General features: G+C 31.5%; 2 protein-coding genes across 2 annotated transcripts in view; both read left to right on the forward strand.

The window, feature by feature from the left end:
• The window catches only part of LOC128171049 (protein PIF-like), a 144,564-nt gene extending 140,213 nt beyond the window's left edge, over positions 1-4,351 (forward strand). Inside the window, exon 13 of the mRNA XM_052836807.1 lies at positions 4,224-4,351. Coding sequence (XP_052692767.1) covers positions 4,224-4,280 — 57 coding nt within the window. The 3' untranslated portion in view covers positions 4,281-4,351. The remainder of the gene's footprint in view (positions 1-4,223) is intronic.
• Positions 4,352-6,863: 2,512 nt separating this feature from the next.
• LOC128174408 (multiple epidermal growth factor-like domains protein 10) lies at positions 6,864-22,654 on the forward strand. Its single transcript, XM_052839971.1, has 10 exons — positions 6,864-6,896; positions 10,317-10,383; positions 12,123-12,365; positions 12,845-13,096; positions 14,958-15,095; positions 17,479-17,616; positions 18,862-18,999; positions 20,718-20,855; positions 21,058-21,195; positions 21,459-22,654. Exons 1-10 carry the CDS (start codon positions 6,864-6,866, stop codon positions 21,602-21,604), a joined length of 1,431 nt encoding a protein of 476 aa, XP_052695931.1. The 3' UTR covers positions 21,605-22,654.
• The last annotated feature ends 3,139 nt before the right edge of the window (positions 22,655-25,793 follow it).

Raw genomic sequence — 25,793 nt, forward strand, 5'->3', positions numbered from 1 at the left:
TCAAAGTTGAGTGTAAAAATGTCATTTTTTTGCCGAGTACCATGCCCACTTGTGACTAGGATCCATTTTTCTGTAATGCTGAAAAAATCTTTATCTCCCCAGCATGCTGATATTCTGATAGGGAGAATCAAGAATTGAATGAACGACAGTAAAATTAGATTCCTGGGACGTTGGAAATCAGATGTCGTCAAATCGAACATCAGGCCGGTTAATTCGTGTAAAAAGACACCTAGTCAAAGCTTACTTTTATATTACGCTGTATCCAGAGTAAATGTTTTTCTATGCCGATATTGATGTGTGGCTTCTAAAGGGTATATGTTTATCCCTCCAGTTATAGTTTTGTATGTTATTATTTTCAATGCATTGAATATATATTTATTTCATTGTAGGTTTAGCTACGTTAATGGTAATTAGTTTATAGTTCTTACATTTTAATAACCAAGGGAAAATTTGTATCCCGTTGGATATGAGTTTTCTCCTTTTCATTAGTATTTCTTTTCTCCTTTTAGTTTTCCTTGGGGTCTGAACTTGAATAATGCGTTTCATGAAGCCTATGGCGGTTTTAGACAACAATGAATTTGTTTGACGATATTACGTAACTAATTTTCTTTTTCTTTATACAACTAATTGATAAAATCCATGTTTGAATATAATTATCAATAACTATGCTACAATGTATCAATATAACATCATATTAATAACAAATACATAATTGTGACATTATTCAAAAAAGTTTTAATTGCAGTATTACATAATACTATTTCACTTAATTTTACGTTATGCGTTTCAGTATTATGTAACAATTAAAATCACGCTGGTGGCGGCAAAGAACAACATACACCATGTCTTTCTTTATTTATTATGTATCGATAGATGGAGGTGACGATCGTATAATTATGGATAAAATATGTACGGTTAGAAATTATATACGGAAAACCTGAATTTTCATTAAAAGTATTTTATAAACTTTAATGCTTGTAGACTTGATTCAACTAAAACGAAAAAAGAATATTTGTTTTTGTAGATTTTCAAAATAATGGTTATGTTTAAGATCTTTAATCTAAGGTATTACGTACTATTGTTTATTATTACTAAAACTATTATAAAACTGTTATTTTTAGTTATATATTTCTTAATCTCATCAGGATAATGTTGTAATTAAAACTTTACCCCATTCTTCATTGTTGGTCATGTAATGGATGGTGATGTGATGGATGCTGTGGACACTGGTGAGGTCCACCCACCAGGTGGCGGTTTCCTTTTTATCACCTGATACAGCACATTGACCTCCCCATCGTCTGAGGTCAAATTTGCGCCCATCTAAAGCATTACTGGAGTCGAATTTGGGGTGACCTGTTATGTGTGGATGTTGTTGGTAAGCTGTTTTGTTAAGGGCAACATTAACTGAAAATATTACATAAACTGGGTTATATGTACCATTTTGCCCAAGCCAAATTTGGAAGCGTTATATATAGACTTGCCTGAAAACTAAAAGGACCAAAACAAAGATGAAATATGAATTTGTTTAAATGTTAAGGTCCTGCAGTAAAAAATGAATCAAATCTTAGTATTTTAAGACTCTATAGAAAATGAATAGTAAAATACATCATAAATAATCAATAAGGGCATGCATGATTGGTAAAAGAAAAAAAATCCATGAGGTTTCAAAAGCCCTGATATAATTTTTAAAATATGGGTGTCTAAAATGTATATCAATTATTGATATAATAAATGATATATTATCATATCTTAAATAACAAAAGACAACAAGAAATATAGTTACATTTTTGTTGTTTTTTGTGATGATTCTTATATCTGTTATCAATTTAAAATGATAACCCTTTATTATTGGCAAAGGCTCATATTAACACTTAATAACTAAAACAAATATCTTTACATCTGGATAGTGCATTTGCTTATTTCCATGTCTTAACTTTTGGAATAAATGCTTTTTATGCATATTCATTTAGCTATAAAATGCATTTATATTGAAAGTCTTACCGTAGGCTTGAGATATTGTCAACAGGCTAATCAAAATTATAATGTCTTTATAACACACATACGGCCCGGACCTGGAAAACATATTAATATGTGTCTAGCTCTGTGAACATTAGTGACAATACTAATAAGCCACTTTGTAGAACCAAAAGAGTCTATTCAAATATTGCATACACTATTTTTAAATTTAATTAAAGTATAAAAGCATGAAAACGTAACAAGGAAGTCATGTAGATCTCGATAAAAATGTCCTAATAAAACAAATAACTAGTTTTATAATGTAAATGACATTGAGTAGACAATGATGCAAAGTATGTGTAATTCTCGCTGCGCTCGCCGAAACGGTAGCACTGGAAGTTTTGTTGTGATGATTGTTTGGGAGTAATGCCCCTTTATTTACAAGTAACTTTTTTGTGAATGTTATGCTCACTCTGCAATTTATTATGTGTAGCAAATTCTATTTTATTGTACGGTAAAGTAAACAACTGTCCAATATCAAATACCTATATTTGTTTTGCTAAGTAGGGTGTCGTACGTAGTTTGACTTATCTGGTCAAATGTATAACAATGTGCATTTCGTGATGGCTTTTAATAAATACCTATTTGTGTCATATTGGTGATCTGACTGGGATTGTCATAAACATAACACATTTTTAAGTGGATATTGTTTATTTTTAAAATAAAGAAAAAAAAACAGACTAGAAGAATGTCTTAACAGTAATTGTATGTCTAATGGTTGATCATCAGGCATTGGATGTATAATCGAATAAAGTACGACATGTGACCTCCCCTGCACACAACTTAAATGTAGCCTGTTTTTTTCTATTTTAAAGGTTGATAGGATAAACAACGTAACACTGAGCTTCGACCATAACGGAACGAATATCAACTTTTCATTAAACAAAAAAAAAAGTAAAAAGTTTATCCAAGGTAGAACTGCAAATCACTATCATGCATATGTACGCTTATGGAAAGTTTTGTAATGTTCTGTGTTTGAAATTTTAACTTACTTGGCATATTTACTACCAAATTAAGACCAGTATATATTAAAGGCTAAAAGGTTGTTTTATGTGGTCATATTTGTAATTCAAACTAAAATTGACAATTTTGAATAAGTTCATTAAACATTGGAATTTAGATTTATATGTACTTGTGTTGTAGTTCCATGTAACACTAATGTCTTGTGCCTTATTAAAGTGTCATATGACGGCAATGTCTATTTTGCTCTTCCATATGTTTTTTTTGTTTTCTTTTTTTTTTGGAATGGGGGGGGGTTAACGGCAACAATTATTCCATTTACGCAGATCATTGCAAATAATATTTTGAATCAAAGGCGTTTTTCTTTAATGTTGAGAAATTTTAATTTTAATTGTTTGTGAGGAGTCTTATTTTTTATAATTATTTATTGTCTGAATTTTTCATTTTTGTCTTAATTTATATCGTTTTTACGGTGATATATAACACAGTGTATTACAATTTGCCAAAAAAATAAAAATAAATTATTGCTGCAATATTGTAGGGATGGTTTTTTTTTAAGGCAGACTGGGATTGTTATTGATGCGGGAGGAATGTATAACAATTTTTAAGGATATATTTATCATGTAATCAAATAGAAGTTAATGAAATTTGTTTAAAAGAATGATTCTATTTTATTCAGGAAATCTTATATTTTGAAAAAAAAAACAATTAAAAAAACCGAATGACTGAAATATTTATTCTTTAGTTGTATATAATTAATACAGAATGATGTTAACAAAATTTAGAGTAAAAGAAAAATACATGTTAAAGCTACACATGTGTATGCTGTATCAAACAGAATGTTGGCAATGTTTAAAACCATGTTTTGTATGTTGCTCTTGTTATGAATTATTGTAGCACCTGAGTTTTCAATGAATAGTTATTTCGGTATGTAAATTTGTCTTGACCGATGAAGTTGCGGTAAATGATGTTTTCTTGTAAGAAACATTGAATCAATAATAGATAGAAATTTAACAAGTGTGTAAACACATGTAAGAGCACAGTTAGTGTTCTTATGCTAAAAACTATCAGTTTTTGTCAGCAGTATAGCATACAATTTTAAACGCCTTCAATGAATGGTGATAACAGTGTATGTGAGTTCCTGACAGTAGCACATAATTAGGGTTGTGTTCTTAACTTCTTTCTACTTAAACTCTCGTGGAACGGATGCATTTCTTTATAATCTAATAATAAAATGTCCTTTGTAGATCAGAATACACCATTGTGATGGAGACCCCCCGACAGAAATTGAGGAAGGACCCTGAAGACTTTTTTGCACAAATGTTTCCTGTTTCTTTAGTTGATTTATAAAAGAAAGACGCTCACTTTTTCCAACTAAAATTTCTATTTTAAAACTTAAAGGGTTTTTTTTTTTAAAAATTTATATGCGTTTATCTTCAAAAGCAAACCCACATTTTTTTTTGTTTATGTTTAGGAAGTATATTTGTGAAAAAAAAAGATAAATAAAAGTTATTTTATAATAGTGTAGACTATTTCTTTAACTGTATATAACATAGTTTTACTGTCTATTGATATTTTATACTGAAAGGAAATCGTTTTTACGCCTTTTGATGCAATTTTCGAATATTTTATTTATTTATGTTTATCATTGTCCAATATCTACCAAAAAGAACGTTATTAATGTACTTGAAACTACACCCTTGTCAAATAATAAAGGAAATATCAATTCAGTCTTAAGTGTCATATTTTACTTCCTTTTTCTTCCAGAGTTTTAACGGCTCTAACCATCAACTTTACTTACTTTAGTGTACTCTAAGCCTATTAACGTCGTTAGAAAATATGCAAGCACTCATGTGCTCTTTATTAATTGCTGTCTTAAGGAGTTCTTCATTAAATAAAAGTAATGAATCAGCCAGGAATATTATATCATGTGAAAGAGGGACAATCTAACACCCATACAAAAAGTAATAAAAAGCAAAAAAAAAATTAGTAGCTCCACTCATCCACCCCTTCCCCCCAAAACTAGATAACATTTTTGTTTAAAAAAAGTAAACACTATCTCAAAATTTCAATCATTATTTTTCCTTGGATTAAGTGCCCGAAGGTCAAATAAAGAATAAGAAGACAAAGGGACTGTCTATCATATACTTTTCAAAATGGTTATAACTAACATATTAGTTTATGCACCAACACTTATTTGATTGATATATCAAGTTTAATTTTATTTGATGAAAAGGTATTTTGTTAACCAATTTTGAAAACAACTTGTTTTGTCTTCACGCCGCACGGTAACGTTGATAACATGACGTCAGGATGACGTGCACAGCTAATAGAAATACCCAATCTTTATATCACCCTGAATATTTTGTACTTTTCACCATACAATTGAAACTAGCACTGTATCACTTGACATCTAATTTGTTCACGTTTGATCATAAGTTAGTTCCTCCATTCTTTTTAATTGTTTTTACCGCATGTCTCTTCGTTTACTGTAAAAAAAAAAAAACCTTCAACGTAAAATGACGTTGTTTATTCTTTTGAGCAAATATTTACAACTATTCTACTCTCTTTCGCACTTTTGATTTTCAACATACAAATACCATCACCCCAAGAAATTAATACAGTTAAACAAAAACGTGCAAATAATTTTTCTCTCAATATGCAATGGTCATGCACAACAACAAGGGAATGGTTAATAATGCTAAAATTGTATAATTAAAAAATGAACTCAATGTTAACCCAAATTATACGAGTATAACCTGGGTTGGGGCAATTTTTCCTTTATAATCCGCGAAGCGAATTATAAAAAAATGTAAATTGCTCCAACCCAGGTTATACTTGTATAACTTGGTGAGATATTGAGTTTATTCCTTATAATTTAATTTGTTGTAATTTGTTAAATAAATTGAGTCCGTTTTACTTTTAAAAATGATATAAATTTGTTCAAAATTCAAACGTAACGTCAAACGGATTAGTACGTTTTTGACGTTGGTGCATTGTGACGTGTCTTGTGACGTGCAAACCAGGTTATACAAATTTAACTTATTTTTTTCTATCCAATCAATGCAGCGTTACAACAAGAATTAAATCATTATTACGTAATAACGCACAATATGATAAAAGTCGCACGACCCTAGGCAAAAATCGAATCAATAAAAACATTAAAAAAAGATCAAAAGAAATTAGCTCATATATGTAAGAATTATTGAAGCACTTGTTATCGTTCTAAGTATGTACTGTGGAATTGTTTGTGTTCCACCTTTGCTGGTGATATTTCAGTAAGTTATCTAATGTTGTGTGGGAAAATTGTTTGAGTGTTATACATGTAAGAAAGAATATTGCTTCCTGGCCTAGTAAAACGCTTCTTTACTGGGTTATCTCAGTTGTGAATTTCCTTGTCTTAAAATTTCAATTTTGGATGATTTAACCAATGCAGAGGTGAGTCCAGTTTCTTAGTTGTATTTTACTGAAAGTTTTACTCAATTCATTTCAGTTTGATTATAGAGACCCTTCTCATAAGCAGATAAATATATCAAGGAAACAAATTGTTTTTATAAGCAGTGATTTTCATTATTGTTCTATAATTTTTTTGTTAAAGCTGACTGAGTAATTACCTGACATATATAAGGCACGTAACACAATTGATGTACATGTACAAATGTACGATCAAGAATATTTCAACTCAGTAAAAAGAGCAAGAAGATACAGATAAGAAAGATATATATGTTATGTGTTCATTTCTGATCGCAGGCAGTGTGCATGAAAGAATGAAAATAATTTCGTGATATTTAGTATTATTTATTGAATTACATGTACATATTGTATAAATCGGTTATATTTTTAACCGGGTTTTCCAACAAAAAAATCCGGTTATTAAAATGGTGAAAATGGCGGCGGCTGTCAAAATGGCGACCCTCATTGTACGGAAAACTACTCCTACAGTTTTCAAGATAGGAAGTTGTTCTTTTGCAGATTGATTGTACATATATATCAGAGGTGTGAATATTGCTAGGATTTTGATTTCTTATTATTTATGAAAAACATACTAGCTTTTGAACTAAGTCATTTGTTGGCAAAATGTTGCATAAAGGGTACTCCATTTCACTGGATACAGGTTGACATGGATTATGAATACAGTTTACATAGAAGAAAACCCGGTTTGCTTTCAATTTCATTCATTCAATTTATCTTGAAAATGTCTTTTTTTTCTTAAATTGCCAAACTTTATTTTATTATACTGAAGGAGAGAGAGAGAGAGAGAGAGAGAGAGAGAGAGAGAGAGAGAGAGAGAGAGAGAGAGGGTGTAAAACCAACTCTCTATGAATATGAAATATATGCATATTCACTCAATCCGTAAAATAATAATATGAGTTTATTAACAAATTTAAAAAGAATAAGAGTCCATCTGAGAAAGCTGATATTGTGTTAAAAATTCATGTTGCGGTACATGTAGCAGAGTCGATTAACATACTCCATCCATAAATTTTACAAAAATTAAAACAGAAACATTTCCGACTTATCTACACTTCATTCAGAGAACCCCCCCCCCCCTCCACCCCCTCTCCCCGATAAATCAAAGTCCAAGATTTTGTACATCATTGAAAGCTGCTTTTTCAATAAAACTTGATCACGTAAATTTACGTACCTTGTCATAGGTCATATTAAAAAAATATGTTGTTTAAAACCATTTGGAGTGTGCACACACGTACTACTCTGAAGTGGATATTAAAAAGATGCTTGAGATTCTGATAAACTTGTCGTTTTGGAAATGAGGACTTCAAACAATCTGTTGGAATACCCATTGGTATTACGCCCAGTTGTAAGCAGTCTTATCTTAATATTCATATGAAGCAGATTTTATCATAATAAACTTTTACGTGAAAAAATAAGACAAAGTCAATAATAAAATGTGCCGTGGCCTCAACTCAACATTCAGGTATATTGACGACGGATTATCAATCAACAATTGGTACTGCCATATTAACGTCGACTCGAGATACCCAAGTGGGCTTGAAATAAAAAATACCACAGAGTCAGTGTAATCTGTTTGTGTCATCTGTTTTACTTGAAAGGGACATTAATGGTTACCTAACAACAACACTTTATGATAAACGCGATGGCTTAAGTTTTTCTATAGTCAAACTTCCTTACCTATGTAGCATTATACCTTCATCACCTGCATATAGAGTTTTTATCTCTCGGTTTATTCGATTCGAAAGGGCATGCTCTTCATATAAACAGTTTCAAGGCAAGGTACTGACAAACTGTCCTCTCGGAAACAGTTTACATGTAAATCACCATCGCATGCAATAATTATGCATATTAAATGACGTCCGATTCAAAATTTAGTTAAGCAAATGTAAACATTTCCTCGAAACTCAGTTACTAATGTGACTATGATTTTATTCCTGTTTTGCTGATATGTTTCCGAGCTTGCTCAATATAACAATATACAGTGTAAGTTGTATACTACAATCACTTCAGTTTTATATTCCCTTGTTTGGAGTTTATTAGCTCTCTCTCTCTCTCTCTCTCTCTCTCTCTCTCTCTCTCTCTCTCTCTCTTTCTCTCTCTCTCTCTCAAAAAGAGTTTCTGTAGAGAGGTTATGAGCTTGTGTATGCTTGAGTATAAAAGGAACTATTCACTCTACACCTTTTGTTCTCTGTTTTTCTTTTCATTGTATTTTTTTAAAAATAAGTTTTTGCCAATATTTCTAAACATACTACACATGATCACATAATGTTTTTTTGCAAACTGCACACTTATGAGATAAAAGGATCTGTCATATAAATCAATTCCTCTCTGTTTTAATTTTCAACATCAAAGGAAAAATACAGGTACTGTGTAAATCCTCCTTGTGCTCGATATGATGTTAATATTCTGTTATGTATTTATTGTTACCAAAAATGCTTTATCTAGCTAATCCAGTGTAGAGATTTTGGCGTATTTATTTCGTTATTTCTTGAATTTGAGCATAATTATTGTAAGGCTCTTAACTATCATGAACATTTTTAATTTCATATTGATATGTATACTTTATTCAACAATTTTTAAAGGATTTTAAACTATAAACCTTAACCTGAAAAAAAACTTACCCCCGCCCCGATAGTATCCATGTAAATTTTTCGCTTTATATCACCAACTACCTTTAAGTTAGTAATAAATTTATGAGATAGTCTTAATATATTTTTTTAACCTTCTGTAATTTAAAACAAGATGTACAGTTCGAATACCATGCATGTCTAGCATTATTCCTGCTGATTTTGCTTTTGCGTACTTGATGGTTTTGTGTAATTATCTACAACCTTTTTGATTTACTTTCAGTATTATTTGTCATCAATAACATTTCATTTCGTCATTTCATGCATGGTTTCATTGCCTTTGCTACAAAATTAGGCTCCTTCAGCAAAATGAACATTTTTCAATAGTCTTTATGAAGTATATACAGTGTTTGAATATCAGGCTATGTACTGATGGTAGAGTGATGAACATCCTGGTTTTCTTACTCGTTTTGTTTCAGCAGAAGTAGCTACATTGCAAGTATTTATATTCCTGTCCGTAAAAGCAGCGTCTATGGAAATTTAAATTGTGTACTTTTCATGAGTTGGTTTATTCCTTTATTGAAAAATACCCTAAGGTGAAATAACTTTTCTTAAAGATAATGCTGAAATGACCAAAATACTTAAATATACTCTTCTTTATTACATACTCCTTGATTACATTTATTTTGCTTCTCTGTTTGCTTCTAAAAGTATTGTTGAACTCATCTATATTCGCTTCCTTTTTCGCTCTGCCGGTGCTAATCTCTCTTTTCCATTTGTCATAGAAGTCGTCAGTGTAAACAACACTCAAAAAGAAGAATTACTATACATACATGTATTACCCATTATTTTGCTGTCAAAGTTTGTCGGTCGCCGTTTAAAGAAAGGCCATTCTAGTTGGAGGAATAACAATTTTAAATTGTTGCGCTTTATAACATAATGTTCAAAAGGTTATCTCCGTTCCCATCGATTAAACAGATGACTAGAATAATTGTCTTGAAGAAAACCTTTTATTGGGTAAAGTTATCAAATGCAAGTACACGAAATTGTTCACTTTCAGGGATATTTTAATTCAAAGCCTATACAGTTATATTGACCGAAACACGTTTGTAATGTGATGCATTTTATCTGTTTTACTTATTCAAAAGTTTGTGTTTGATAGTATAAATTTTATCTTTCAGTCTTAGCTGTCAACGAGTTTTCCATAATATTAGATGAATGCGGATGACTTTTTGTATTTTAAAGTTGTTTTGTATTTGTTTCTATAACTGTGTTTTTATTTTGTGTGTTTTTTTGCAGGCATTTTCAAAAACGATGATAAATGCAATTCTTCTATTCACCTTACCATCGATCGCATTTACCTATGGTACGTTTAGAATGCTTATAAACTTTTACATGCACAAACTAGGGAGCTGTTAAATGTGGTAGTTATTGGGATGAAAAAAAAAACAAGATATTATTACACCAATGCCTTGAGACATTCAATAACATTCGAAGGGTTCATATTTAAAATAGTTTAACCTTATTTGATTAACCATTGTATTTTGATAACATGACTTATTACTATCTTAAAGGTCTTGATTTTGGTCAAAAGTTATTTTTCTGATTTTTATGTTTGCAATGCTTCAGTGAGGCATTTTAAATAAGCAGCCATAATTTGAGTGTCATTTGTTGAGTTATAAGCTAGTTACAGAGCCTAAAATTATGTGCCATGTAAACAAAGCGTTTGTGTACATTTTGAATGTTGAAGAGAAAATTTCAGTTTTATACCTCAAATGAATGTTAAACGTTAGGAACTGTTAATTCATGCTTAAAATGATTAAAAGGATAAACAAACCAGCTTGAAAAAAATATTGTTTACTTGTATATTGAACCTACGTAAATAAAAACAGGGCACGAGCCGTGTTTACACGAGAAAGAATTGTGAGTCCTGTATATAGCTTATAATTCTACGAATTACTCTCAAATTTCATTTGATAATTAGAAATGCATTCTTCAAGCATTATAAACAATAAAAACAGAAAAATAGAATTTAACCAAAATCGAGACCATGCCCCTTTAACACGGCACACATAGGGGCTATTATGTTCCTGTATCGACAAATACGTTCTCCAAAAAGGAAGCAACGAAATATCCAACATACGGTACCGATCAGACCCAACATAACACCAAAGTAAACCCCAACCTAACCCCGGGTTTACTTTCTGGGTTTACTTTGGGTTTGCTCTGGGTTTATTTTTTGACAATTTGGGTCCACTGCGTGTTTACTTTGGGTTTACTTTAGGTTTACTCGAATATTGATTTTGAAGTCAACTGTACGCACTGAAGTGTGAAGCAGACCTGTATTTTATCATACCATCCTTCTGCCTGTAATCCCTGACCCTTGTATATTCCGAATACTCATGTAGCGTCTGCTTTCAGGGGTATACTTCTTATCGGGGTTTACTCTCTGTGTCCACGCTGGGTTTACTTTGGGTTTACACGGGGTTTACTCTGGGTTCACTCTAGGAAACCCGGAGTAAACCCAGAGAGTAAACTCGGAGTTTAGTTGGGGTTTACTTTCTGTAAGGTTGGATCTGATCGGTAATGTATATATTTTCGTCCTTTTTCACTATCGACACATAAGGGCGTCCGGTGTCACCCGAGTCGGCAGTATCAACTTAAATAGGTATTGTAAATTTAAACCACCGATGGATTTATTAAAATAAATGCATTGCAAATAGTATAGTGCTAAGTATTCTTCTATCTCAGCTGTTTAGCTGTACTGTAATATTTGATGGTCGTTGTTGTACAAACTGCTGTCGATAGCCTATCCATTGGTGGGTCATAAAGAGGCAAATGACGTCATAGTTAGCTATGCAGCGAGATCGGCCTCCCGCTTTTATTGTAGATTGTATTGACGTCAAAACGTACATACCCCTTATTTATTTTTTGTGTAAACGACTTTTAGGACTGTCTTATTAAATAATTAACGTTTAATACAACGGAATTTTGATGAGTTATTTTTTTTAGTTACAGTCTATGCAATATTTGTCCGGTAGGGGTTAGCCTTTAGATATGACCTATGGAATATTTGCTTTAATAAATGTTTGTGGTTTTTTTCAGAAAACATTGCTTTATACAAGAAAGCTAGCCAGTCACATCCATACATAAATTCACACGTCTCTACGGCGATTGTGGACGCTTCAAATGCGGTTGATGGATTAAAATCAGACCTGTCTATTTTTGGAGAACAGTGCGTTGTGTCTGCAGACTTTCAAAATGAGGCTCTGTGGCGTGTTGACCTTGGAGAAGTTTTAGGCATTCATCACATTACAATATATTACAGAACAGACAACAAACATTGGGGTAAGAATCGAGTACTGTTTTGTATAACATAACAGTTGGTGTTTTAAGGGTGTGACTAGTTCTCTCTCTCTCTCTCTCTCTCTCTCTCTCTCTCTCTCTCTCTCTCTCTCTCTCTCTCTCTCTCTCTCTCTCAAACACACCTGCAGACAAATCATATATATAAAGTAGAGTCTGGGAACATTGTTTGTAAAGAATCTCTTTTTTCTTGATTTGTTCCTTTGGATACCGACAACTAACAAAACGACACCCTCACAAACAGTGCTTCACATAAAAAAATGAAAAGAATTATATGTCTACAATGATAGGTCACTTGGTACATCAGTATTTGTTTATCCAACGCATTGCATTTATATTATTTACATCTTATTAATATATTTTTTCCCATAAATTTCATAGGCCCAAAGAATGGCTTAAGGACAACCAACTTTCTTAAAAATTGACTATTTTATCAATATACATTTTCATCATATATTTTAAAGATACGCAGAATGGATTCGTCAAAAGATTCCTAGGGTTTTCTGTATTCATATCGAACACAACGAAAAAAGAGGACGGAGTTCTCTGTTTTAAGGACGACCGGTATACCATGTACAACATTCCGTCTGTGATAACATTGAACTGCACTCACCACGGTAGATACGCCATTTACTTCAACAACAGGAGATCAAGACACCGACCATCCTACTACTCAGAGTTTGCTTTTAACGAACTGTGTGAATTTGAAGTATGTGGTGAGTTTTCTTTCTGGATAATATATTACACATTACAGACAGTGTATTGTTTGCCTTAATTGAACAAAGTTTCTTTAACTATTTGATAGTTTCAAAAACCTAATGTGCTCAAATATTTTATCACATCCGATAATAATTGTTTTTAGCATAATACTAAATTTGATATCTCAATATTATTTATATAACAATATGTTTTGCATTTGAAAATGAAAATTCAACATTTGTAGACGTTGTGTTTTCGGAATTTCACTCACGTGTGATGAGTATCCAATTGTTAACTTCATTGCCACTTCGGTAAAAAAAAAATCATATGTGTGATTAAATATACAGTACTTTCTTTTCCAGTAAAAATTGGGTTTACTAAAATAAAAGATATGTAAATAAATAAATGTTTAAAAATTAAAACGGTACTCATCTATGTTGACAACTTACTAGATTAAGTTGTGACATGCAATGTGTCTGTTGACGGGACTAGTTTAAACATATCTAGTATAATGGCTGCATTATGACATACAAACTAGTTTATTAAGCAAAGTTAAAAAAAATAGGAAATACGCGGGTATGATATGGCAACTCTCAGCGATCGATTAAGTAAAAATTCTTCTGATCGATATGACGTCACAAAAGGCAGCTTGATGGCATTTTTACTCAGAAACCTTTCGATTTTAACTTCATCTCTTGTTAAAATTATAAAAACTAAAGCCGTAAAATATCTTTAGAAACTCTTCTAACTGAATATATCCTCGATTTCTCTGTATTATGTATTATTATCATTGATGACGTCACAAGCATATTCAATAGAGAATATCATGTCGGGAGACAAATCATCGGAATGCAGTGTAAACAATGCCAATAAAAGACGTATTCAATGCAGATACCTAAGTTTTAGATGAGTGTCAGTTAGGATAATTATAATCAGGATAATACAGTCATGGATATTTGGTTTTTGCAGCAAGTGTTATAAGGTAAGCATATCGATATGTAAATGGTTTGACAGGCCTTTCATCCGTCAATGTGTACAAAAAAGGCAAAAGTGTAACACCACCCCATATATTATGAAAGATGACTTTGGTAAATATCAACAGTATATGACCTAAACTATTTGAAAATTGCTGCTAGAATCAAGTGCCTTGTTGTTGTAAATGGAAAATAGGTAGTTATTTCAATGAAATTAAAGCAGTTGAAAGGGTTTCCGATAAATATTGACAATATTTATTTTATGCGATTAACAATAGGATTCTAGCAGTATTACTAATAAACATGAACCAATTGCCGATCGAATTATTGTAGCAAACATACAAATGAACTTCGGGGTAGTGTTACACTTTTAGAGTTTTTGTTAAGGTAAAAAAGTAATCAATTTTTAACTGTCACGTGATAAATTAGGCACGGCAGCTTCAAAGATTGAGTCGATTCCAAAGCAGAACAAAATATCTTGGTGAACACATTCACTTGGTGTTAATATTCAGCACTGGTTTTATAAAAATACACATTTTTTAATTGATCATAATATTGACGCTCATTAATCTCGGTGGTGCCTTAACATACCCGTGTAATTAAAACACAGTAGAAATAATTTAGAATGGCATAAGGAAAAGAATATACAAATGCAAAAAAAAAAAAAAAATGCAATGTATTCATTCAACTGCCGGTCTTTATATTCATATGTACCTGATTCAACTTTTTCATATAAACAGTTGACGACCATGCAATGAATGACGTCATGAATCGCTTGAGGCTTGTTGAGAATAACAGATAAAACTTTATTCAATGACCTTTTGCAGTACAAATTGTGTGTTGAAAGTGTTTATAGCATATTTCATCAATATCTGCTACATGTAAATAATCGTTTCTTCTGTAGGATGTCCAAACGCTACCTTTTACGGTGAGAGTTGTAAACTGCCCTGTCCAACTTATTGTAAAAACCGCCGTTGTCACATAGAAACGGGTTATTGTTTTGGATGTGAAGATGGATATCTTGGTTCGACATGCAACCTTCGTAAGTACTGCCGGTTGACATCAAAAATCAGATCCAGAGCATAATTTGTATAATTATGCAATTTACATATCAGTCTAATAGCAATTTTTACAGAATCCTTTCTTTGAAAAAATATTTCACCATGGTAAATACACTAAATGGGGTGAAAGAGGAGGGGGTAGGGGTGTCACACTAACACATATTTTTTTTCCTTGCTGCCTTTTAGCTCATCTGGAGATTGCTGCAATAATGTAGCCCTCTCCCGAATTCTTTTTTTTTTTTGGGGGGGGGGGGGGGCTACTACTCCATAGGATCAACGTAATGGTGCAAGTGCGGGAGTGATTCACTTCCGCAACGATTTCGTCTAAAATCGTATATAAATGATAATAACATTTGCATTTCTTACCTATACTCAAACGTTGTTGATGTCTTTGGCATAAATTAATCCAAAAATATCAAATATAATCCATATATCGGTAATTCTTCGTGTATGTTAACATTGCAAGTTAAATTTGTCCGCCTGTTTACTGACCTTAACCGGTTTTATTTTGGGACAGCCAATGAGAATTCAGGAGCGGATCTTGGACTGAATAAAGGAATTCCCCTATTTTAAACATACTTAACGCGATAAATATGAATTTTTCATTATATACCATTTCCTTAAATGATGTTTTTGTGATAGAACGAGATAAGATCGCTTATTCACACTGACATTCACGTTATCAAGCCCATCAAAACTCCAAGCGTAAATCCCATAAAATCACGCGTGAACTGTCATGGCTGCTGAAAAAATGACTGGTAAACATGCTGAATTGTGTTTTATCTGGTTTTGATTTATATACGGTTAGTTTGTTTATCCTGTATTAAAAATCATTTTATCTTAAGGAGTTCAAATATAAAACCGAACTTTTCAGACAGAAGTCAGCCGCATTAAAAAAAATGATTTTGCACCATTACGGAGATCCTGTGGAATTGTAGCCCTCTCCAGTAAACATCAGATATAAAAAAAAAACTCGGAGAGGGCTACATTTTTGCAGCTAATCGGGAGATTGTTTCCAAATTGCATTTCTATTTACTAATCCGGATGATTTTGTAAACTTGATTATTTACATTTTCTTTAGAAGGATACTTCCTTATAAGTCCGTGTAGATTTAACTCCTCCACATGTTTAGTTAGAAATTGATTAGATAAATCGGAAGTACATTCAAAGATGATTTCTTCCATTATCATATATCAAATATTTTTTTTTGATGATTTTTCTTTACCTGACCCTAACATCATACCAATAGCACACATGCACATACATTTTTAACAAAATAAATATTTCTTTTCTTTATAAGTATAGCTTTTATGGCCTCCGTAATTGAGGAGTAGTGTTCTATTTTATTTCTGAACAAAAATTCAAATTCTTACCAGAGTCTTCCTAACACCGGCGGTGAATACATTTAGCTTCTCCGTTTAGGAGAAAAACACACCGCGTTCTTTTCTTTGTAATTTTTCTTCCGGTCTCACTCAAGAAATAAATAACAAAGCCGAAAAGTTCACCGGGATATGGATTTAGTTGGTACGTGATCAAATATTCTGAGAAGCCCCTTTATGAACTTGGTTTGTCTGTGATCAAATCTTCTGAGAGACCCTGTCGGGGTTTTCAAAAGATTCAATCACATACTAACCAATTTCATATTCCGGGGAATTTTTTAAACTTTACAATCAATTTACTTACATTTATTTTACGAAAATCATTAATTATGAGTTTTATGATGGTCATCTTTTTATTCGGTGTTTGAATAGTTAAAAATACTAGTTTTGAGCATAAAATAAAGAAAATTATGTAATGTAACTAAAATACTTAAATTTGTTGATACAGGGTAAAACTCTTAATCCCTGTTTGAACATTTGATAAAAGGTTATTATTGTAAGAAAAAATTAACAAGATAGGGACTGTGACTAAAATATGTTGTGTGTTAATCACATTGACAATAAATCAACACGTAAATATATATATTTGTAACATTATTTCATACACATCAAGGTTCGTTTCATAACTTATCGAAGAGTTTTGTGTGTTTATCTAAATACATGTACATTTATGTATGCCCAGCCTTACAATGCGCACCAAATAAATCATTGGCGTGCAAGATACTATGACAATCGAACAACAACGACAAATAAGTGTTAAAAACAATTACTATATAAAACACTTGAGGTGTAAAAATAATTTTAAATTTTCTATAAAAAAAAAAATACATAATAATCACATGCGTATACTTTCTAAAACATATTAATTACTGTGTGTGAATATGGAGGGGTTTAGATATCATGGATGATTAAGCACACAATAAAGCAGATTTATATTACTTAGTATCTCATGATAACACTTTCTATTGTACATACTTACTTGCAGAATGTGGTTCCAACACGTATGGACCCGGATGTTCAAAGAAATGTGGACACTGTGTGAACGGAGAACAGTGTCACCATGTCAACGGGGCTTGTTACAATGGGTGTGAGGCTGGGTATTATTCAACTATGTGTGAAAAAGGTAAACACAACAACACAACATACACTGTTGTATCCTAGCAATGAATTTATTGATTTACTTGAGCTTGCATTAACTTGAAAAACAGAAAGGAAGTAAAACCCCTAAGATTATAGTTAAAAACAAAATACAAATATTATCAAACATTGAAATAAAACTTTTTTTTTGCCCAAATGCTTTTATATATTTTTTAATAAAGAATATATTATCTAGAAAACCTCATCATTCAACTTTATAGGACTTGTGAATGTGAAAAAGATCTTGCTGTATACAAAGTAAACATGTTGTCAGTGGATATTGTTTTTTATTTGGGGATTGTTTTAGAATGTCCTTTAGGGACATACGGAAGAAACTGTTGGCAAAGGTGCAGTAAAAAGTGTTACAAGTCATGTGATAAAACGACTGGTGTCTTCTATTTTTTTCTTCTATTCTATTTTTTTCAAAAATATTTTAACGGTAATTCAATATCCGATTTCGTAGCTATTTCTGGTGTGTAATTAAATAGTATTTATATTCTAATCAAATCTGAATAAAATGTATATTTATCGAACTGAATAACACAGTTTTTTTAATGCTAGAATGTGTAAATAAACCAGGTTTCGAACAATCGATAAACAGGGCGTGTCAATTTCATTCCTGTCAATATCCTGTCCGTTTCAGCCGCTGTAGATTTCGACCAATCAATAAACGGGCCGTGTAGATTTAGGTCTGCTGTTTCTATAGAGCTATGAATTAACTATAAGTTTCCGTAAGAAATATAGAAAATAATACTTGGTAGATGTAAATATATTACTTTAGATGCACCAAATAATGCAGTTACTCTCGTTAAAGATATTCACAGCTTTCATACAAAGGAACATGCTTAACTGGCTGTGATGGGTTTTTTTCAATGATACTTATCTTAAGAGTATAAATGGTTCCCGAGACTCTTGTTGTATCCCTATTATAACTGTTTAACCAGGCAACATGTAAGCAAATTGCCGGGATAAGAGTAATATTCAAGAACAAATAAATTACACATGCAACCTTCATTAATGAAACTACGTGTGGCGTTTTGGGAACTGAGCATCAAGATAGGTTTTGTATATCAAACATGATTACAGATTACTTCTAAAACCATAAATCTCAAGGACAAAAACATTTGAACGTTAAGTATGGGTTTAGTTATAGTATTGTTAAAATACAAAACGTGCGTCAATATGTGTATGGAAAGAAAAGAAATACAAATATTATATCTTATCTCTGCAGAATGTGACAAAGGATCGTATGGTATTGGATGCAATGAAACATGTGGACACTGTCGTGATGAAAACAAACGCTCCCATATCAATTGGACTTGTTCAACTGAATGTGAAGTTGGTTTTAAAGGGGTCGAATGTAAAACAGGTAAGGAAACCATACAGGTACAGATTGAGAAACAAACTCCTTCTAAAAAAATTCTAATCACCTGTTTTTTTAATTCTTAATAAAGGCATGACAACATGTAACTGTTGCAATGGTATACAGAGAGGTTAATGGGAACATGCTTAACTAGTCGTGATGCGCAGCACAGTTAAGGCTGTCAATAAACTCCGTTCATACAAAAAGTACGGGAAATGTGCATTATGACATCACAGTATATTACAAACCTCGAAAGTACTTATCAATCTATTTCTGAGCAAAACTTACTTATACTAATCTTTTAATCGAAAACAACAAATGCTATTACTTACAATTTTGATGTCCATTTTATCGTACACACTGAAAAATAAGCGAGATGTCGTTCTCGCTGTACTACAAAATATGACGTCATATGCTTCAAAATGACGCATTAAGTTAAGTCGTTGAAGGCTCTCATGCAGTTTTATAGCGGAGAAAAATAAATGTCATCGATTAACGGAAAATTATAAATGGATATTTTGTTTAACATTATTTTAAGTAGAATGCTACCTATAAAGTCTTATTTTCATTTTGTTAAAAGTATGCATCGTATAAAGAAGCAACTTCTGTTTTGTATAAGATATCGTATATCTTGAAGCTGAGGACTTAAATAAATCACCTAATTGCAAGGGCATACACTTATCTGATCCTGACAAACTTTTACATGTGAATTTGAAATATGCTATGTAACTTTAAAACTTCTACGATCCTTGTAAAATCTCACAAATTAATTATTTTCTAATGAAAAAAAGCCTGTGACCTTCAAAATTTTCAACATGTGCATTATAAATTACGGTTTCTACTAACTAATATTCTTATCTTATAAAGTTCGCACCGTTTTTCGAAATCTACGATATAACCTCAAGTTATTTTATTATTCAGTTGTGAATTTTGACATGATTATGCCCTTGCAATATTGAATTTTTTCAATGACCTCAAGCCCACAAATACATCTGCTTGTACCATGCAACTGCCATATCACGTGACCACTATGAACATAAAATATTGTACTGTTATATATATATATATATATATATATATATATATATATATATATATATATATATATATATATATATATAAGAAATATATTGTATTTGAGTAACTGTTATTGATTTCAAAAAGGACATGCCAGTTAAACTAAAGTATACCTGTTTTCATCACAAGAATTTGCCGATATTTTTACTGGCCGCCTTAACTGTACTGCGTGTGGTTTTTTCCAATGATACTTATGTTATTAAATGTTCTTATATTTTCACTAGCATATCTTTGTGTAAATTTTGAAAATGAGTTTCATTAGAAATGTTATGATACTTGATCCTGGTGTAAGAGTATAAATGGTTCAGGAGACTCTTGTTGTATCCCTGGCTTCGTTCAGAGTTATAACTGTTTAACCAGGCAACATTTAAGCAAATTACCGGCATAAGAGTGATATTCAAGATCGAATAAATTACACATGCAACCTTCATTAATGAAACTACGTGTGATGTTTTGGGAACTGGGCATCGAAATAACTTGTGTATATTATACATGATTACAGGTTACTTCTAAAACCATAAATCTCAAGGACAAAAACATTTGAACGTTAAGTGTGGGTTTAGTCATGGTATTGTTAAAATACAAAACGTGCGTCAATATGTGTATGGAAAGAAAAGAAATACAAATATTATATCTTATCTCTGCAGAATGTGACAAAGGATCGTATGGTGTTGGGTGCAATGAAACATGGGGACACTGTCGTGATGAAAACAAACGCTCCCATATCAATTGGACTTGTTCAACTGAATGTAAAGTGGGTTTTAAAGGGGTCGAATGTAAAACAGGTAAGGAGAACATACAGGTACAGGCTGAGAAACAAAATTCTTCTATTTTTTTTTCTAATCACCTTGTTATTTAATTCTTAATAAAGGCATGACAACATGTAACTGTTGCAATGGTATACAGAGAAGTGCATTAATTTTAAGGTAGCATCATATATCCATTAAATATTAAGTTAGAGTCAGTTCATGTCATTTCATTTAAAAGATTGTGACAGTGGTTCAAACGACGTTGACTGCAACGAAATGTCAGGAAACTGTTCCAATGAAAGTCAATGTTCTCATATCAATGGAACATGCTTCACTGGATGCAATGCTGGCTACGAGGGAGACTTGTGTAAAAAACGTGAGTAGACAGTTATAAGGACAACTAGTTAGATGTGCAGCAGGTAGTAAGGAGAGGTATGATAACTTATTGAAAACACAGAGATGTATAACATGAATTACATTTGCCATAAATATCATAAAAAATATCCAGTAAGCTTTTTTAAAACCTAAATAAACAGAGAAGTAAATTTCGATTCATATCTTTAGGAATGATAATATGAAAAATTCCAATGTGGATACAAATATTCATTTAGAATCATTTTATGTCATTTCATTTAAAAGGTTGCGACAATGGTTCATACGGCGTTGACTGCAATGAACTTTGTGGAAACTGTCTCGTGGAAAGTCAATGTTCTCATATCAATGGAACATGCTTCACTGGATGCAAGCCTGGCTACGAGGGAGACTTGTGTAAAACGCGTGAGTAGAAAGTTATCAGGACAACTAAGTAGATATACAGCAGGTTAATAGGAAAGTGATGATAACTAATTGAAAATACAGAAATTTATCACATGAATTACATTTGTCAAAAGTGTTATACAATATCCAGTAAACTCCTTTAAAACCGAAATAAACAGAAAAGTAAATTTCGAGTCATATATATAAGAAAGATAATATGAAAAACATTAAAGTGAAAAAAAAAGGTTTTATAGAAATGTTGATCAATGAACACACGACTGCTCATTAATAAGTAAACAAAAAATCATTTATATCTGAAATTAAAGAATCAGTTATTTTCGATTATATTAAAATGTTTCTAAATCAAACCATGTGACATTGTAAACGGATCTTGATAATTTGTTTAATTGAAACCTATAATTAATTTTTACTCAAAAAGAAACAGAGAAAAGAAAACAAGCTGTTTGTAAACTTAATGTCAGAATTAGACTAAAGACGCATAAACAAAATGTTCACATTTGTTATGGATGTAAGATATTACTGATGCAAGTCAATGCAATTATTGTTACTGCGTTAACCTGTGCTAAACAGCAACGGCTGTTTTACATTCTTTGTATCTATTATCGATATATAATGCAATATATGATCTTATGCAATCATGCATCCGGTGACTGTAGGGACGTAAGCCATTGCTTTCCAAGTAAGGGTACTTGTTTAACTCGATGTGATGTCGGCTATGAGGGAGTCGTATGTAAAACACGTTGGTAGGCAATTTTAAGGACATACAATTCAATAAATATGAAAGATGTTTTGGTTGAATATTGTTAAATCGAATTATCAGTATAATGGTATTGCATAATAGAATTCAAAATGTTATATATAATTATTTCTCTCTATATGTATTACATGGAATATTTTGATTCTTTAGTACGGTTTAAAACAAAGGTGCATACTAGAAACACATGTGAGTAAAATAAAAACTGGTTACAGCGTTATAAACTGTATGATTCAAACAAAGGCATGCATTAATTCTGTTTCTTTACTATGGGAAAAAGTTGATAACAGGGATATTTAAAAAGAACGCCGAATCATATGCTTAATTTACCCCCCCCCCCCCCGAATGATCTATATATTTTAAATTGATTGAATAAAAACTTTAGTGATTTGTTTTTCTTATTACATCAAAGTATACATGACTTATCTTAAACGTCGTATGCATTTTATCAACTCGATAAATTATCGTTCATTTATAGTATTATTTAAAATCATGTTTTCTTCCTCTAGTTTGAGAGCATCAAAAATATATATAAAAAACAAAATAAATAGGTCAATTCAAGATTCCGCTCAAAGATGTTATGTATCATAACAGTATTCCAAACGACAAATCTAATAAAATGACAGCGAATTTTTTTGCGCGTTAAAGATGTCTCACAATCAATAAACCCAGCAAATACGTGAAAATGAAAGCTTGAGAAAAAAATGACATAACAAGACAAGGTAAGTTTTGATTAAAATATTGCAATTTGTAATGTTGCTTTCGGTAAACTGTAAGAACAGATAATCATAAAAAAAATGTTATGCAAATTTGTTACACCAGTCTTTCCTGTCGTTGCCAGTCTAGCTAAAAAGGAAAAGGTGTATGCTACCAACATCTAACAAACTTTTACAATTACAAACATTTTTCATTGTAAAATTTTAATCAAATATGTTTATGTTTCAGTATTTTACTGATTAATGAATTTCATTGTTATATCAAACTAATTTTGATTTAATGTTGATTTAAAATCTACTTTCATTTTAATTTTAAATTCAAATTTATTTTGTTTGAAATGTTCTTATCTTTTTTTTAATTATTTAAATGTATAATGAAAGTATTTCTATGAGTTTACACATGAACGCTAATTTAATTGCACGTACATTGGGACTTTAAAAGACATGCAATGAGTATAAAGCACCATATGTTATATATACGTCATTGAGACGGCGTTATGTAATTTAAGCAAGTCAATGCAAGCTTTCAATTTTTCTTTTTGTTATTTTCTGTAAAGTTATCAGGACATTTTTTCCCAGCAAAATTTATCTATGTTGAAAAATCTGAAAACGTAAGTAAAAGTGTACATCTTTCACATATTTAATAGTTTAAATTATTAAGTTAAAATGTACTTTGAAATCGACAGATGTTTCTAATAATATAATTTTCCTTTTTAAACGTGTATTATCTGAAAAAGAGGTTGTATAATTTTTCATTGTTCTTTTTATTTGCAGATGTAATATACTTTTTTAGATGGTGGACGATGAATAACATACAGATCTACATGAAATACATTTAAACTTAATTATATAATAGTGTTGTAGTGTGCATGTAGTATGCCTAAATAGTAGTCAGGGTTTGATACATAGTGCACGAGCCAGTTATTGTTATACCGACTGTTGTATATAATGTCGTGCTTTGCTATAGTAGCTGTGGCCTTTAAGTGTTGTCTATTTCCTGAAAATAATCACTGGAAAATCAAGCGTTTTTTCCTTTTCAAAATAATAAATTGATTTGATTGCTTATTCAATCTAAAAGTTGTTGAACAATAGAAAGTCAACAAAGATTCATGTTTTTTTTTCAAGAAATGAAAGACGTTTGACCTTACCGAGAGAACTCGAAATGTTTAGCAGACGAAATATCACTCAGTTATGTTAAGGAAGGTATCAGAATTCTAGCACGTGTGATTTAGAAAAAATTACATAAGCCCATCCCCTTATTCATGAGATTTTACGAGATATGGGTATCTCGGTAGTTAACTAACATCTACCAAAATGAATATGACTAATTATTGGGTGAGATTGTTTCAAGAAAGGTGTACTGAAATAAAAACATCAACTTTTCTTTATAGCTTGCGAAATCATGAGATTCCTAAGACGTCTTCTGACGTCTAAAATAATGCGAATGGAACACAATATTACTTATTAGGTTTGTTACTGACTGTTTAAAGAAATTTGTGGGGTCGGTAAAGTCCATAGAAGGCGAGGCGGAGCCGAGCCTTCTATGGACATTACCGACCCCACAAATTTCTTTAAACAGTCAGTAACAAACCTAATAAGTGTTTTGTTTTGTCGAGGACCTAAAGTTTGATATGTAAAGAAACGTTTGTGTAGAAAATCAGTTCAAATAACGTTACGTCCGCCATGTTGCCCTATAAAGTTTGACGCTTGCCTTTTAAAGAAATTTGTAAGGCAGCCACGTGACGCGTTTCATCCAATGACGTCGCGACATTCTAGTCCGAGACAAAACAAATGATTTTGTGTGATCTTTTGTTTGCCTTAAAATAAACTATTCATCCTTTTACAGCAACATTCATTACTTGTTTAATAAAATTGATCCTATTTGTTTCAGCTTAGTGTCTGTTTTGTTTTGAACGCTTTAATTATTTTTTTCGTTAAAAAGCTTATATTATTTTTACTGTTGCTCTGAAATTGGTGATACTTGATTTCAATAGTTATTAATTCAAACAAATTAAGGTTATCAACATACTAAGAATTGGTTACCCATCCTTACATCCTCATTTAATTGTGTACATGTACTGTGTGTAAGCTATTTATATATTTTTGTAGGTATAAGACCGCAAATTTTGAAATAATTTGTTGATTCTGCTTCGATTGCTGAAAAAGATTAACGCATGTATGCTATTGACAGTTAACAACGAGCATGCTGACTGTGTTATTGTTTTATATGTTTCATTCCTGTAATTTATGCCTGCCGAATATTCAATTATTACTCGACATTTGGTAAACAGATAAATAATTCATTAAAAATATTTGATAGGGAAATTGTCTTGTTCAAAATTTTTATACAACTTTTCTCTTAATAAGCAAAGTTTCAGATTTCTGTGACTGTGTGCAGTTAATGTTAAAGATAAGACTTTTTTAAAGCAACGGTAAGGAATTGTGAATGTCTACATGTAACTATTTGAAATTTCCTAATGAATACAATCATAATTTCCCTTTCATGTCGCTTAAGTTATCTTTCATGAGTTCGGATGTATACAATGCAGGAAGTTTTAATTTCTATCGACCAGTTTGTCTGCTTTATATTAACAAACAAATGCCCTCAAAGACACTTGTGCACACTCTAATTACAAGTTTATTCTTCTTTCTTGACTTTACTGACATGCTGTGATACGTGCATTCCACTTTACTGTTCTCGTTTAGTGCTATTTCTAAAATGAAATT

This window comes from Crassostrea angulata, chromosome 2, assembly GCF_025612915.1.
Source record: "Crassostrea angulata isolate pt1a10 chromosome 2, ASM2561291v2, whole genome shotgun sequence".
Taxonomy (NCBI): domain Eukaryota; kingdom Metazoa; phylum Mollusca; class Bivalvia; order Ostreida; family Ostreidae; genus Magallana; species Magallana angulata.